General features: G+C 40.0%; 1 protein-coding gene across 1 annotated transcript; it reads left to right on the top strand.

Moving 5' to 3' along the window:
• Nucleotides 1-285: 285 nt before the first annotated feature.
• necap1 (NECAP endocytosis associated 1) lies at nt 286-9619 on the top strand (the record flags this gene model as incomplete). The annotated part of the gene is made up of 8 exons (XM_080863334.1): nt 286-425; nt 3204-3304; nt 3498-3602; nt 3712-3793; nt 4762-4870; nt 5315-5462; nt 5708-5804; nt 7091-9619. 8 exons carry the CDS (start codon nt 286-288, stop codon nt 7143-7145), a joined length of 837 nt encoding a protein of 278 aa, XP_080719460.1. The 3' UTR covers nt 7146-9619.
• Between the last annotated feature and the right edge of the window lie 8593 nt (nt 9620-18212).

Raw genomic sequence — 18212 nt, 5'->3', positions numbered from 1 at the left:
TATTTATTCATTGATTGATTTAAATTCCCAATATAAACAATCTAGTTCTCTTTTGTGCCAAAAAATAATTTTCTTTTTGTTTAAAATTTAAAATATCATTCAGTTTTATGGTAGTAAAGTATAATTTTTTTTCTGTTGCCTACGGTTACGGTCTAAGCTTTAAATGACGTCGTGTGTCAGTTAGGTCCCCCTGAACCATACACACATACACACATGCATACACACACACACACACACACACACACACATACACACACATGCCCCCGTTTGAAAAGAGCTGAATAAATGAGTCACTACCACAACTCCCACATCAATAACAGTTGGACCAAGATGGCGGCCGAGGGAGAGTACGAGTCGATCCTGTGCGTTAAACCCGATGTCAACGTTTACCGTATCCCGCCGCGAGCTTCAAACCGAGCGTACAGGTAAAGACACACCAGTGTCTCGCTGATGTTGCTGTGAAATGCAGTTTAAATGCGTTTGTTGGGCGGGTTTGGGTGTTGTACTTTAACTGCTCGATAGTCAGCGCATGCTTTACAAATCACGGAGGGACAGTGCTGGCTTTATGCTCTGATGTCGGAAGCAGCTGATGAGATGAAAGTCCATCTCCAGGTGTTGTGAAGATGAAGAGAGGCTGAAATGTTGGTTGTTTGGTGTGCGGGGATTCGCTGAGCTGTCAGAGATGTGACCGGGGGTATTTGTCATCATGCTGGCTCGATACGGGCGGCTTGCCAGGATAGTCCCACTCTCCTCTGTGACAGCTGGGATGTCTTCTCCACAAACTGTTCAGGCTCTTCAGTCTGAAATCTTCTGTTTGCTTTTAATTGATCCTTTCAGATAAAATCTTCAAATCCATCCCGCTCTGCTGCACGGCTGTATTAACTTCCTGGAGCCGGGAAAAGATGTGCTGAAGCACTCCTTTCTCCCTGCACCTGTTCCCTGAAACCCACCAGATGAAATTATTAGCTGATATTCATGGGATCCTGCTTTTTTTTAAAATATGTGAACATTTGCTAATTCCATAGTTTTCTATGTTAGTCACCTTAACAGCTTTTGTTTTTTCAATCTAAGTTAATGGTTTTTTTATTTAGGAATGAAGAAAATTGTTGGCTGCAGCCATGATACCTTCACGTACAACCATGTTATGGAGTTCTCTGTCCCAGTCACAGAAGCAATTAAATCAAAGAGTTCAAACACTTTTTTTTTTCCTAATAATTGCATATAGCTCTTTTAAGCTAGAATAATCCCCAAATTGTATCTCTACAAATTAGTATTTACTATTATCATTACTTCTCTAACAGTTAATTAGTTCATACTTCTAAGAAACATGCCATTAATAAAAAATCTTTTTAAATAAGTCTAATTTTTATAGTGTAATGTCTAAACAAGAGTTGCCATAAGGCGCTTAATACTGTAAGGTAAAAAACCTTACCTAACCTAAAATTGAAAATAAGGGAGCCATCTGAGAGTAAAGTGCTCTGTTGGGGTGCAGTAAACAGTGGTCATTAAGATCAGATGGTGATTATTCAAGACCTCGTATGTGAAGAGAAGGATTTTTAATTTGATTCTGGATTTAACAGGGAGCCAGTGAAGTGAAGCCAGAATGGGAGAAATATACTCTCTCTTTCAAGTCCCTGTTAGTACTCTGGGTACAGTGTTTTGGATCAACTGAAGGCTTTTTAGGGAGTATTTAGGACATCCTGATAATAATGAATTACAGTAGTCAAGTGATAAATGCATGAACTAGTTTTTCAGCATCACTCTGAGACAGGGTATTTCTAATTTTAGCGATATTGCCAAATGCAAGAAAGCAGTCCTACATATTTGTCTGTCATGCATGCTGATGGAGATATCTTGGTCAAAAATGACTACAAAATTCCTGAAGTGTTACTGAAGGCCAAGCCGAGTAATGTGGAATAACATGACTCTAAGAGGACCTTGTTAGTGCACCCCTCTACTGCAGGTGTAGAAGAATATCAGACCATAAATTTAGTAATAAATTACACTAATTAAAAATAATTTGAATTGATCACGCAACACAAAAATATAACCCAAAACAAAATCTCTGTTTAAAAAAAGGTGACGTGTAAGTGTCAGCTTTTACCATCCTTTTTGTTTGTGAGCCAGAGCTCCAATGTGTAAAATAAATGCATATTTTCAGTGTAATCAAAGTAATTTGCTTTGTGATTCTGGAACGTCTAAAAGGGCTCTGGAGATAAACCAGGAGGCTCAAGATTTCTTTTAAAGGGGTACGAATGGAGGAAAAATGGGCCCATTTTTACCCATTTCTCTGTAAAATGCTCTTACACTTTCAATAGTATTTTAAATTAAACTGCTAAAAAGTAAAATTACTTTTCATGACATAACCACATTAAAGCAATAACCTTGGATTTTTGCTTTTACAATTAAATAAATAATCCCACTTTAATATGTGCAGCCTCCACTAATGGTTTGTGGCTCCTGAGGCAGCACATATTAAAACTGCAATAATGAAAGTAAATGAACACCTAAATCAAGAAATATCAGAGAGAGAAAATAAAGATTCTCCTCATTTAAAATACACAAATCCTTTTAATACCACCTTCAAACATTTGTTAGATGTTAGAAATATAAATTTTCAACCAAATATCACTGAATCTCTCTGGATTTTATTGTTCAAAATAATCACTTTGGACTTTGTACATATTAGTGTCAGTGAAACAAGTGGAACCTCATTGGACTTTTGTCAGCACTCATGAGGCCGCATTATGACCTGAAAATAAATAACTGTTTAAGCAGCCCTGGATTCTAATCATTTAATCTAAAGGTTATTAAATTCTCTAAGAATTAAAAATACATTACAAGAAGCATCACTTCTCTTTCCATTGTCTGTTTTGTAGCTTTATTTGGTGATATGCAAATAGGTAAATGTCTATGCACTCTAGTATGCCTCAAGCCCTGTAATCCACTATGCCAATCACACCTCAAAAGCCAGGTTTGGGTTATTCTTTAAGCAGAAATGTACTGTATTAGTAGCCTGAGTTGGAGCATTTTCCTGATTTCTTTGTCTTGTTTGGAAGCCATTTACAATGTTTTTTTTTTTTTTTTCCTTTAGAGACAAAGCAATTAACAGAGAGAATAACTAACATTTAATTGAAATGTAACCAGACTAACTGATAGTTGCAGCTCTGAAAATGCTAAACTATGTCAAATAATTTCTGCAGGGCAGCTGATTGGAAGCTCGATGCTCCAGACTGGTCAGGTCGAATGAGGATCACAGCCAAGGGCAAAGCGGCCTACGTTAAACTGGAGGACAAAATCTCAGGTATGACATCACTGGGTTTAGCACTAAAAACTACATTAAAACTATATTTTTATAGTAAAATTGACACCGACTTGCTGTAACGTGAAAGTCACGCTAGTGGTGATGTTTGCACTCAGAATTATGACCCATCTGTGCTGAAGCACGACTTTTCCTCACTGCATTGTATTGGTTTAACATTCCTCTGCTGTTGCAGGGGAGCTGTTTGCCCAGGCACCAGTGAAGGAGTATCCTGGTATAGCAGTGGAAACCGTCAGCGACTCCAGCCGCTACTTTGTCCTGCGGATACAGGATGACAACGGTGAGGATTTAAGTACCCCGGCAACTCCAGAATATTTCTTAACCTTGCTCAAAGACCTTAAATCCTTTCTCTTCTGGTCTTAATGTGAGTTATCATCTCTTACTGGCAGGTCGCAGTGCTTTCATAGGAGTTGGTTTTGGTGACCGAGGGGATGCTTTTGACTTCAACGTGGCTTTGCAGGATCATTTCAAGTAAGCAGGATTTGGTGGTTTGGTGGTTTTAGTGGATTACTTTCTGTTTTTTGTTGACAATCTGATAGCAGGGGATTGAAACATGTAATGTCTGTGAAACACTGGTTATGCCAAATCATCCAGTAGCCATTCTGACCACGCCAGAATTTCCTGAAGTTTCAGATCAAGATACCACAAATAAGCAACCGACCAAAAACATGCTGATATTTGTATGTTCCTATGCAGAATGATATTGAGTAAAAGTAGTAGTACTGCCCTCATTCCCCTTACAGGCCTTCAGCCGGCTGAAGTTGTTCAGAAATGAATATAACAAGCAGCAGAGCTGGGTGCATCCATCCATGCTTCTGCCACTTATCTGGATCTGGGTCGCAAGGGCACCAGTCTAAGCAGGGATGCCTTGACCACCCTCTTCCTACATGCCCACCTCCTTCAGCTCTACCTGGGATACTGAAGTATTTGCAGCCTGCACCAGGAGGCATCTGAGCCACATCTAGTGGCTCTACCCTGAGCCTCTGAACTCCTCCTGCCTCCTAGCTGGTGGTTGTTGGGAAGCAGTAAGCTGAAAAAAAAAGTTTGTTTAGGTTTTGGTTCAACCATACAATATGAAATATTTAAGAAAGGGGGGAGAAAGTCTGACCATTTAAACCAAGTGTTTTAGGGGCTCATCAAACCTGTGTGCTAGACTGTTGCATTTAAATAAAGGTTTGTTTAAAATGAGTAAATTCTGAGTGTTTGAGGAATCTAATACGCATCAGATGTACATCCTGTCTTTAATGGTATTCAGAGTATTGATTTTTCTCTTTCACTGTAACTGTCTGCAACACAAGCACTCCACATCAAAGTGAAGTGTTGTTTTTGAGATGCGCTTGTAGAAAGCTGCTGTGGTTGTTGTTAAAACTGCTGAGGTGCATTGTTTAATTCTGTATCAGTGCTGAGAGTGTGTGTTTGTGTGTCTTGCTTCTCTGCAGATGGGTGAAACAAGAGACCGAACTCAGTAAAAATGCCCAGCTTGGGGATTCAGGACCAAAGCTGGACTTGGGCTTTAAGGAAGGGCAGACCATCACACTCAACATAGGGGTGAGAACCAGCTTATGTGCATATACAATACATGCAGATAAAAATCTGTCTATAAAAGAGGCACATGCAGGGCTGTGCTGTTGAAGGATGGGGTGGAGGCAGATCACACAAATGAGTCTGAAAGGCAGAATGACACAATGAGTCATGAAAATGATTGGACCAGTGATGACAACAGAATTGAGTTTGACAGTGATGCAAAGGACAGAAGAACAGCCTGAGCACCCAGGAGTGCAGGCAGACAAATGAATACAGATATTACTTATTAAACTTACATTTAAGTCTCATTTAAAAAAAACAAAACAGAAATACCCCATAAAAATGAAAATCCTGATTAAATTTGAAGGTTACAGTTTGTGATCCAATTCTTTAACTATCAATGAAGTATGAAGAAATACATTGTTTTTGTCATCGCATGAGCCTAACTTCATTCTTCTCCATCTGCAGCAAGGGAAAAAGAGGGATAAGCCCCGCCCACAAGGATCGGGTGGATTTGGACTTCTCCCACCACCACCTGGAGGCAAGATAGCCCCTCCTCCTTCATCAGGGTTATCGAATCACAACATCGTCCCACAGATGGGAAGCACAGCGACAGGTATGCAAACTGACTTTACATAAACATCTTCATCAGCAAATGAAAGTGCACACAGGATGTCAGGTGGGATGTTCCCCTTTGTGCAGCTTTAACATGAGTACACGAGTGACCCGTTTCCACAGGCACTGTGTTAATTAGTGGCTGTTAGATGACTCATTCGTCTTCAAGCTTCAGGCTGCAGAAAATGAGTAAAATCTGTGCCAGCTCGTAGGCTAATGAGCTCTGCTTCTGTCTCCGTCTGTCAGGCTGCCTGCTGGAGCTGGACAGTAGTAACTCCAACACAGTGGTTCAGTCAAACACTAGTTCAGATCTTCTTTGGGGAGAATTTTCTGCTCCTGCAAGGTAAGAAAATTATTTCTTGTGTTAAATGTATGAGGACACTGAAGGATTGGGTATTTTCTAAGCTTTTGTCCACAAGTGACTTTGTGGAGGAATATCACTGATTAGCACTGGCTCCCGGTTTGAAAGGTGCTGAAAGCAGTTGAAGTTGAGTTCTGTGTTTTTTGTAGACCAGTCAAGGCCCTCCACACATGAAGAGAATTCTTTAATAAATCATTTAAAATATTCAGCACCTGCAAAAAAACACAGAGAATGAGAATAGCAGTCATAGTAATGATGAAGGACATTCAAACATACCTTTGATGTGATAGCACTTGAAATGGATTTTACATGGTGCTTCACAGGGATGGACTGACCTTGCCATACTGTAGGGCAGGAGGGAACATATTTTTCACAGACAGCCGTACCAACTTAGCTTAAGCAAGTGAAGGGTCATACACTTGGTAACTGAATCAAAACTACAATGTAAACTAGCAGTTTTGCACAAATCTGCCATTTGCATCTTACAGTTTTGCATACTGAGGTCCATTCCCATTAATATTAGCATGTCCTTTCCTTTAAAAAGAAAGAAAGAAAGAAAGAGAAAACACTGTTACAGTGGAAAATATTACTAACATTAAAGAAAAGTCACTTAATGCTATATAAGCATTTAAATGGCCTAAAAACTTGTCACAATTTTTCGTGTCTATACTAAAGAGTGATTAAAAATGTTGTACTCTAGTAAAGTTAAATAGCAGTAAAGGCTACCTGAAGTCATTCCCTGTGAGGTTCCTCAGCACAAAACTGCCTGTTTTTAATTTTTGAGGGTTTTCTTTTTTGGTTTTACTGCTAGATTGTCCAGGGCCATATTAAGATGGTTAATTAGTCAGTTCTGGCATTTGGTCCATTTTTTTTGCCTGTGTTTATTCTAAAAGTTGCAAAAATATTTCCAGATACTCTAATGCAACTAAACTTGCCATGTAAATAGGTTTACTGTGTGTGTGTAAAAGCAGCTGACACTTAAAATTGTTTACAGTAAGTATTTGGCTGATGTTTGATGCTGATTTATTTTTTTTAATTACTTTGTCGTTAGTTATTCATTCTTTTGTTGCAGGGAAACTAAGAACTATACAAAATATCTAAACAATTAGTTTAGATATTAATCTTTTTGTTACACTAAATAGAATTGATTTGTTGATAAACGATTACAGTAATTAAGTATTTGTGGCAGCAGCAAAACAAACTTCCTGTCCTAAATTTCAAAATGTCATCTGAATAACTGGAAATTGACTGCGAGTTTTTGTTTTCAGCTCTGCTCCACCTCCGTCTCAACCACAAAACGCCACAAACTGGATCCAGTTTTGAGTCGTCGATCGTCGACCGTGACCTGCATCTCACCTGCATCTGTGTCCGTAGCTTCCTGTGCATCACACTGAGTGTAACTCCCACACACTGAACCCAAAGCAGAGACATGACACACCCACAGAGCTGTAGAATCACTTCACTCAGAGAGAGTGAAGCATTAATGCGTTAAAGCCATCACTCTATATGCGCCATCTCAATGATATTTAAGGGCTATGCGTGATGTCCCGAGTAGCAGGTGTTCCTCTTTCATGTGTCTGCATCTCCTCCCCAGTAGGTGGCTCCTACTGCGAGCAGAGCTTCATTTTTGATCTGGAATGTTTTTGTCCCCCTGCAGGCACTGCAGAGCACTACATCAACACACCTTTGCTTTCTGCATCCTGCTGTGAATCACATGTAAAGAGCAACACAGCAAAGATTAAGTGAAGGCTGCAGGAGACAAATTAAAAAAAGAAAATACGATGATTTCTGTACTGGAACATAAATCTTAATTCTGTAAATTATTCATTTTTCCAGCAGTGATCTGAGTAGTTGTAATGTTGATCCTAAAAACAAAGGAACAGTTGATGAAGCATCATGATGATCAAGGTCAGAAGGAGTTTATATAAGATGATAAATTTACTCTGAAGTGGAGTTTAAGTTACTCTCTCCTTTTCACATTGTGAAATGTGGAGCATTACAGCGTTGTCATCAGGGTGGATGCAGTTACATGGCTCAAAATTCTCACGTGTATGTCAGCATTCACATTTAACAACTTCAGCTCATATTGGGTTTGATTAGAAATTGATAATACAGGTGAATTTGTACATGAATCTCCAGACGTGAGGCACAAGTTTAATTGCTATTATCCAAATTTCCTGAATAAATCTTTACAGGAATCAATAATCTTCTAAATTATTCACATGTTTGCAAAATTGCTCAATCTGAAATAGTTGGATGAGATGCTGATGTTACAATATGTGAGTGATGAATACATTAACAGTTTTCTTTCTGGTGTATTAAATGTAAAAATGTATGTTTACATTATGAAATCATGTTTGTTTACTTCTGGGTGCTTCTGATTAGCTAATATATTTGCAAATCAGAAAATCAGCTGCCAAATCCAGACTATCACTATTTTTACATATTTTGCTGCATGTTTAAAGAACTACATAAGCTAAGAAGGATGAAATATTTGCATGTCCTACTCAGTTTCTATCAAACTGGAGGCAGAAAAATTAAAATTGCTCAAATACGAAGTGGGCTATTTTTTTCACCCCAAGTAATTTTCTTGACCTTGAATTAACCGACACATAATCAAGTCTGGTTAAAATGAATCAGAGCAGAAATGTAGGACTTATTATCAGACATTTCTATTTTTTTTTTTTGTTGCTTTTTTGTATTTATTTTAGAGGGGAAACTGCTGTGAGAGAGGTCAGCCCAAAGCTTAGCTTCACTTTCTATATGAAACATGCAGTAATCATTTATATCAACTGGATTTAAAGGTTTAGAGGAAAATGTTTGGTGCACAGACACAATATTATTGGAAATGAGAAAACAAACTGACAGTTTCTTTGTGCAGTGGAAGAAGTCTGAGTGCTCCAGATTTTCACTTGCAGTTTTCACAGCCTGCTGGTTTCTGTTAATGAAACAACCATGAAAAGTTTTCCACATGTGCTGCAGTTTACCTGCAAAGACGGCCGTGTGGTGAACTCATCATTATGGAAATGAGAATAAATCTGGCAGATTTGAAGAATCTCCACATGAGTCCCAAACAGTGGTGACTGTACGAGGTTTGATGGTCTGTGGATAATGTCTGGAAATTAGAGAAACAGTTTGATAATTTGGGAAATCTACCATTTGACTTCTTTGCTGAGAGTTAGATGAGAAGGTTGATTCTCATCAATTTGAAGCAGGTGGTTAGCTTAGCTTAACGATGAAAGAAATCTGAGACACCTGGCTGTGACAGAGTCCACCTCTAATACCTCTAAAGGAGACTGATGAACACACTATATTGTGTTAAATATGATTGAGTTTTCTTAAATAAAGTGGCAATCCTTTTGTGGCCTATTTAAAATGAAATGCTCCTTTCATTGAAGTGATCTGTTTGCTGTAAGAGATTCGAACACATCAGTCTCAGGATTTATGGCGGGGAAAAACAAAACGATTGTGTTAAATCATCTGATGAATGTTTAATGGCAGCAAATGAAATGTTAATCTTTGTGCTAAGAAGGCTTTGGGTGATTGTGAACATGTCTGACATAAAACATGCCTTGACTGTGAATATGTCTGCATAGTATCGCTGTGATCAAATCACATGAGCTGTGTTTAATTGGCATTAAGACACAGGGCTGACTGATATATGTTGACGTGTCTGTTGTTTACATTGCTCGCATCGCTGGCTAAGATTTAAAAATGTCTCCCACTTCTCATTCATTCCACTTTGGCTGTAAAATCACTGAACTAACCCTTTTGAGTTATGACCAACTTAATGAGAAAGAGGCAATAAATCCTTTAAAAGGACCCTCCGAGTCTCGTCATTATTATTTTTGAATATTTAAAGCCCCCAGGAGAAACCGCATCGAATTCATTTGAGTATAAGATTAATTATTTCTAATCCTTTGTGATAAATTTGAATAAGTATGTAGAACAATCCTGATGGTGGAGCAAGAAGACCGTGTGGTGAACCACTGGGACACAAATGTGACGCCACATCTTCAGCAGCATAAAGCAGAACCGCAGACATGAAAGAAAAATAAACACTCTTGTTTCTTTTGCACTTTTTCTTTCATTCAATCTCTGTCACATTTGCTCTGATCCTCTCTCCTTTTTCTCTCCCCCCTCTCTCTGTTATTTTTCCTCTCACATTTTCCTCCCTATTCAAGCTAGAGGAGGAGGCAGGGTACACCCTGGACAGGTCGGCAGTTTGTTGCAGGGCTAACACATATAGACAGACAACCATTCACACTCACATTCACACCTATGGACTACTGAGAATTACCATTTAACCTAACCCCACTAACTGCATGTCTTTGGACTGTGGGAGGAATCCGGAGTACCCGGAAAGAACCCACGTACTGCATTTCCTTTCCTGTAAAGTTGCAAGTGCGTGTAAAACAAAGGCTTTTCACACTTGCAGTTGTCTAATTCACCACAGCAGTAGGTGTTTAGTCCTTATTATCTGGCTGTGTAGCATAGATTCATAAGTCATAACCACCAGTGGGATGTATTTGGGTCACTGGGAGGCAGGAGCCACCAGAGATGTGTCACATGGGGGTTAGTAGGTGATATGTTGGCCTTCGACACAAAGCAGGAAGTCAGTGGTCACAGAGCGGCAGCCCGAGGAAAGTAAGTCATACTGTTGCATCATATTTTTGACTCTTTCAAAGTTCAAGTCATGAACTTGGAGATCTGTGTGTGTCCTCTTTAGCACCTGACAACCGTAAAGACAAAGTCACCCAGAGTTCTGGCCTAAAAATCATACAAATGGTAAATGGCCTGTATTTATATAGCGCTTTACTAGTCCCTAAGGACCCCAAAGCGCTTCACACATCCAGTCATCCACCCATTCACGCACACATTCACACACTGGTGATGGCAAGCTACAACGTAGCCACAGCCACCCTGGGGCGCACTGACAGAGGCGAGGCTGCCGGACACTGGCGCCACCGGGCCCTCTGACCACCACCAGTAGGCAACGGGTGAAGTGTCTTGCCCAAGGACACAACGACCGAGACTGTCCAAGCCGGGGCTCGAACTGGCAACCTTCCGATTACAAGGCGAACTCCCAACTCTTGAGCCACGATCGCCCCACAAGTCATCTCCTCCTTCAGAAGACTGAGTTACAGGAAAAACTTCTCATTGCTGGCTCTGAAGAAATGATCAGCTCATCTTGAATTAATATTAGAAGCAATGCTGACTTGCAGTGTGAGCTGTGTGACCTTATACACGTAGGTGTGTGTCTTTCTTTTTTTTTTTTTTTTTTTTTTTTTTTTGCCTGTCCCATTTGGTTCTTTAGCCATCAGAATTGTTGTCTGAAGACCAACAAGGATACCCAATGGATTTACTTTGCCAAATGGATCTTCGTGGCATTGCCGTATTGGTCCATTTGGTCGATCTTTGTTTTTATTATTTATTATATTTTATTTTCAGATGTTACAGATGGGACAGACATGAGTGAGGGATAGGAAAGGGAGAAAGAAAGAGGAAGGAAAGGAAAAACAGAAGGGGAGAGGGACAGTGAGAAAGGGGGGGAGAAAAAAAATAAGAATCTCCTGGATCACCTGTTGAGAGAAGAATAGAAAACAAGCAAAAAAAAACCAAAGCAACATACTAAACACAACACCATCGCATTAATCTAGCTAAGTGTAAACAGCAGTAAATACTAAATATTCAATGTTGTTGTGCAGTACGCAGGACAGATGTGCTTCGAAGTAGCAGCCAAGAAAGGTGTAATTTGGGTCTACGAGCAGTGAACACCCATGTGCATACCTGTGTGGATCAGCGTGCTTGTATTCCAAAGGTTTCTCCATGTAACGATCTGCTAGGGAGTGTGGGGGGGGCATAGCCCCGTCCTCCAGGGTATGAAGCAGGTATGGAGGAGATCAAAACTCCAGACATCCAGAGGCCCCCAGAACACAAGAGACCATAGAAGACCAACAGAGGGGCAGCCGCACCACTGTCGCAGCAAGAGCTGAGGAGAGTCCCAGATGAGGGCTCACTCAGCTGCCGCGGAGCAGAAGCCAGGGGGAGTTGCAGTGACGCGCCCGTGAGCTCCGCCGGCAGCCAGCTGTGCCTGAGTGACCGAGCCCCAGGCCGAGAGGCCGGGGGCACCCCACCTCCGAAGTGGCCCGAGCGAGCCCCAGGTTCCAGGCCCCGATAAGCGGCCGCCAAGGAGTGAGCCGGTGTGTACCTGGACGCCCACCCCCAGACACAAAGAACCACCAACGCACCGACACCTGAGGGAGTCCGCCACCGGCAGGGGAAGTGGTGGAGGGGTGGAGATAGGCCTCCAAACCTTGGAGGGCCTGAGGTGTGTGTCTTTCTAAACAACCATGTGTCCAAATGATTCACTTTGCCACAGCTTAACTAGAGCAAAACATGTTGGACCCGATAGGAACTTTAAAAATAAAGAGTCTAAATGACAGATTTAAGTTTATGATTTTTTAGAAATGTACAAAAAAACCAACAAAAAACGAGTGAAGGCAGGTGGGTAGATGTGATTATTTCAACTGTAACGTGTACTGAATGTAAAGTTAGGACCATAAATATTTGCACAGAGACAGCTTTTCTCATTTTGGTTCAGTACATTATCACAATGAATTTCAGTGAAACAACTGAGACACAGTTGAAGTGCAGACTTTCAGCTTTAATTCAGTGGGTTTGTGAGGGTGCGGGGAAGCAAAGTCCAATCTAGCCTTTCCATTCCTGAGGCTTATGATTGGCTTGTACCTTGCAGTGAATCCTCTGTATCTATGTTCATACAGTCTTCGATATCGATACACCTAGCTCCTGGAGAGTGTTGTTCACTTGGTTGGTTGTTGTGAAGGAGTTTCTCTTCACCATGGAAATGATTCTGTGATCATCCACCACTGTTGTCCTCCGTGGATGTCGAGGTCTTTTTGGGTCGCTGAGTTCACCAATGTTTTCTGTCTTTCTCAGCATGTACCAAACTGTAGATTTTCTACTCCTAATATTGTAGCAATTTCTTGGATGGATTTTATTCTGTTTTTGCAGCTCACAAATGTCTTGTTTCATCTGCACGGAGAACTCCTTTTTACTCAAAATGCATTAAAAATGGTATGTTGTTCAGGAACTACGTGCTCTCACTTGCACATTTACAAAATGCTCAAATACATTTTTTGTGTGACCTGAGATCAAACTTGACCTTCAATCACTGATCATACTACTGCACATAGGCTACATACATTTTCTTTACAAAAACATAGTGCTGAATTTATATCGAGCATTTTAATATTTTCTCAATCGCTCTCATATTATGAACTCAGCATGAAGCTAGTTAGGGAGACAGTTGTAGCAGAAGTGAGAAATATTGCATAAGGTGACCTCATTGGGTAGGAGCTTTTAGCTCTGCTGACAGACAGAAAAAGAGAGCAACAGACAGCTGGACAGACAGACTGCTGGTCTCCTCCGAGCTTCATTAGGAACACGATTCATCTTCCTCTGATTTTGTTGTCACCCCATTTTGGCCTCTGAGGTCATTTATGGTGTCTTTTTTCACTAAAGCTGCACCAGCACCGAACACGTGCAAGCACAGGTGTGAAGGCTTGAAGTTTGTATGTCAGGATGCATGTTTACGTGCATGTGTGTTCCTGTGCAAACTTGTTTTGAATGTGTTAAATGAGACCTGGGGGTGGACTAAGTGTGTTTGTGTGCACATAGTGAAGAATGGTGAGAGGCTGTTGACTTAAAGATGATTTTAAAGGACTGTTTGAGGTTAAAGGTTAAAATTAATTTTAGGTTTAGGTTATTAAAGACAGTTAGAAGATCAACATATGTATATGTGAGTAAATCCAGATCCTTTTTCTGATCTGGGTCACCTCATGCTCTGTAACATCTCTCTATCACACTACACAGAAATTCTGGGCTTTCATTATACTAGTTATCCCTGCATTCTCACTAAAGATTTAGTTTCACTTTCCAGAGAATCTCCTCATCTCTATCACAAGTGTGATTATCAAATTTAACAGGTCATTCCTGACTCTGATGTGTAATGTGCATTACTCTCAACACTGAAACTTCTGATAAAAACTTGTTTTTGTTCCTTTCTGACGCCTGTAAACCCTGCAGGTTCTCACGTACTTTAAACACTCAACAGCAATGTTAGTCGTCCTTTGGGACAAATTAAAATTTTGCCATCTGACCAAGAGATGCCATTGTTGCAAGAGTAAAGTCACTGGCAGGTAAACTGCCCATCTGGAGCACTGGGACACGTTTCTCTTTTCTCTGGCCTGGGCGTGATTTGGCCATGAACAGTCAGTTAATACTGATATTATGCTTGCGCACAATATCCCAGCAATATTTGTTCTTTTTGTACAGTTATAGTTACAGACTGTCTCTACGTCCCTGCACAACCCTTATACCTAACCTGTTATGTAAATAATCCACAAAATCCACCATCTTTTCAATGACTGCAAAAAAAATGACAGCTTTAATGATGCATTTACAACAGAGTCTGTGAAACCAGTCTGGTGCAGCTCACTCAGACAGACTAACTAAACAGCCAGCTGGACTTGAGTCTAATCATAGCCTAGCATCACCTTCAAGAGCACACTCATCAGCACTCCATAAAAAATACATAAGTACTTTATTTCTTGGCTCAGGGATACGATTTAAAGAATCCAAAGCCTGTTCCTGGAGTCAACATGTACCCATTAGAGGAGATCGATTTTCCTCCTTCAGATCCAAATGAGGTTCAAGTGTACATTTAAATTCTGCTCTGAATCTCTTGTCTCAGCACATGTGAGTTTCATTTAAAGTCAGCCACAAAACAACACTGCAGTGTCTTTTTTTAAACTTTTGTTTGTTTGTTTTTTGGTACACGCTCTGCTCCACCAAACAAATGCCAATTCTACATCAGCATGGTATGAAGTAAAGTCTGGAACAGTGAAGTGGCTTCATTCAGAATCAGAAGAACAAAAAACTTTTCAAAATCATTAACTGGCCTCAGCTGTTCTCATTTAGGCATCTCAGTGAAAACATCGAGACAGTCACATGATCAAGTAACTATTGCAGTCACATAAAAAGTGTTTATATTTATATTTAATCTTTAAAATGCTCACTTTTAGTAGCAAGGTTTCTGTAAATGTAAAAATGTAAAACAATATTTGTCCAAATTTGAACAATTCCCCTGATATTTGTCCTATTCTTACTACAGGTCCTACTGGTTGCAGAACTGGAGTAAAGCTGCTCTCACAGGAATAACAGCTGAAGGATGATTTTTGCTGCTTGTTTCCAGGAAAAATTTCATCTGTAACTTTTCAGTTAAATTAACAAGCAGAGTGAAAATGAAACTTAATTAAACTGGATAATATCAATGAGAGCCAAAGTGAAACAAATAGATGAATATGATGAATTTGTGTTACGTCTAAAGATCCAGACTAAGGAGTGAGCTGTTCTCTGGTTGGGGCTCATATTTTTTGTGAGTTGTTTATTTGGTACATGTGTAGTTTTTGAGGCCAGAGTCTGTTTGATGTATTTGGCCTGCAGTTTTTCATATTTCAATTGAAATACCAGGTACTGCACAGGGCTACAGTATGCTGCTGTATATTTTCTGTTTTTTTCTTTCAAAACACAGCAAGTTTTTTAAAATTCAGTTTCTCAGTTTTTAATTACTTCCTTACACTTATAGGATACATTTAATCTTGTCGGCTTGTTAGATAAATACACAGTCATACATACTGTCACACAATCTTGGCATACTTCACATAGCGTTAATGCAACATATCAAGTGAAATGTCAGAAGTTTGGATGGGAGCAGGTCTCAGGCCACCGGCCACGTCGGCCCCCCGCCCCGGGGCCTTTGGCCTTCGAGAGAATGATACGATCATCAAACTGTCTCTCTTTAACGAGCTCACTAATTCACGACTTCTGGCACGGCGAGGTTTATAAGATAACTTACAAACTGCTGCTCCTTGCAGATGATCTCTTCATTTAACTATGCTTCTTGATTTAATCTACATGAAACTGGATGTTAGGGTGATTCAGGTATTGCTGGGGTCAGAGCTTAAAGGTCAAAGGTTAAAAGATTAGTGACCTTTTTGATTTGACATTTTCAGAGAAACCTGAACCAGCAACTTAGCTGGATGATTTTCATGCTAGTGATGTCTTTGTATAAATGAAGAAATATTTGCACCTGTAAGTTTGTTCACACAGTTCACGACTTTAGAATCTCAGCTTTTCAGGAATGAGAGAAACCATCCAGCTGTAGTTTTAGCCTCATGGCCATGTGCGCTTTAGTTTATCCAACTGATGGGGAAAAGATTTGACGAGCAAACTCTCAACTGAATTAAAGATATGATCACGACTAAAAATACATTTACAAGGTATCATCAGGTGAAACACGATCATGGCTGTGTGTGCTGTGTAGATTTGCTACTGAGGGCTCTGTAGGGGGCACTCGAAGAACTATATATTATTTCTACAATAAACTCCATTGTGGAAGCAGCTGCTCTTTTAACTATAGATGAGAACCAATTAGCCTTGAAGTTGTTTCCAGTCCTAAAAGGGCAGAGTTGTGGTTGGTGGTGTAGGTGGTTAAAGAGTGCAGTTTGGAAACACTTCAGATAAAGCATCAATGTCATCTGTGCATCTGTTTCCTCTAAAACTGCATTCTAACCAATCACCAGTGGGGTCTCTGGCTTCCAGCCACAGATGACAGCGATGAGCTCATCACAGTGTGGTGCACAAGACGCCAAGTAAAATTTAAAAAAGCCGCACAAAAATTCTTCTTTATTGAATTTTGTGTTGTTAAACATAACATCATAAAGATGACAGATAACCAGAAAGTTTGGTAAACCTATGTCTGGTTAAAACTGTATTTTCCACAAAGTGTGCAGATGGTGAAACCGAAATAATGTATCCAGTTTATTTTTATTATGTGCAACTTTGCAGATAAAACAGTTTTGGTAATGGTATTGTATTTTTGTGTTACATATCATCTCCTCCTGTATCTGAAACAGCATCATGCAGGTGAATTTAATTGTAAATATAAACCAAAACATTAGCCAAATGTTCCAAAGATGTACCAAAACCACAGTGATATTATACTTAGCTGGTAAAACATATCTGTGAAGTGGAAAACAAATATACAGGTATGATGCTTTCAGTGCCTGTGCAGCAGAACCTTCATTATTCCAATAAATGAGGAATTTTAGCTGCTCAGGAGCTTCAGCTCTGCGGTGTTGGTGGATTTCCTCACATAAGCTGCTCCAATCAAATCCTTCCACAACATTTTTGGTGGATTAAGGTCAATACTTAAACCTGGTCATTCAAAAATATCACCATCCATTCTTCAGTAGCAGAAGCTGTGTGCTTAAGCTAAATTTCTTGCTGTCTCTCGTTGTTCGGTTCACAGAAAGATATCCTAACATTTTCCTTTGAAGTATTATTCAAGAATGCATTGCTCCATCAAAGACGGTGAGTCGTCCTGACCCCAGTGTAGCTAAACAGACCCAAAAAAAGACACCATTATGCAGGAATGCAATGGTTTCTCATCTCCAAACAATTTACATTCAATGCCAAAAGTTCTATTTTAGTCTCATCTGAAACATTGTTCAAACAGATGTTTGGCAGGTCCAGGTTATATTTAGCAAACTACAGATTTAGACCAGCTGTACATTATTCCTCATTAACATGAACATTAGCAGACATGAGAGGATTTTCCCTTTCCCTAAAGTTGCCCCCTTTACTACCTTTTTGACTTTTATGATTTCCTAATACACGCCTTACTCTCAGAGGGATATTTGTTGTTTAATCGCTCATTTGATGGTTAAAAGTGTTTTCTTGTGTTTGTAAATAATCTGTCAGACTGTGTAGTGTAGTGTGATGAGCAACAATAACTCTCTTTCGGTGGTCCTCAGTAATGGAGTCAGACTCTGATGGATCCCACTGCTCTTCAGATAAAATAGGAGCATCAGTTCACACCTTTCATGGACTGAAAACACCTGAAAGACTTCAGCTGCCAATTCTTGAGGTTCATAGACCTTTGGTACTCACAAATGACCAGCTATATATTTTTGTCATGTTTTATTTTCACTGGGTCTCCTTTGTGCCCTATGTGTGTGTTTGAGTAAGAGTTGTGTGTGTTTCAGTCATTATTTGTCTGTCTCAGTTGTCAGTCCATGTTTGGTGAAGTTCACTGTGTCTGCGGTGAAACTGACCTCTGTGTTAAAAGTCCAGCTGATTGCAATTGCAGGAGAAAGTATGACCGTGTGCGATCCGGCTGCAATGTGGTGCTGAGGGGTCAGAACTGTGGGCCGCGGCACATACTCAGTGCTGAAAGGTTGTAACGACACATTTACAACCAGGGCCCTATTTTTGCAAACACATTGGGAAGCTTTCCAGCGGATC

This window comes from Rhamphochromis sp. 'chilingali', assembly GCF_963969265.1.
Source record: "Rhamphochromis sp. 'chilingali' genome assembly, chromosome: 17".
NCBI lineage: Eukaryota > Metazoa > Chordata > Actinopteri > Cichliformes > Cichlidae > Rhamphochromis > Rhamphochromis sp. 'chilingali'.
This window is presented reverse-complemented; position numbering and strand designations above follow the sequence as displayed.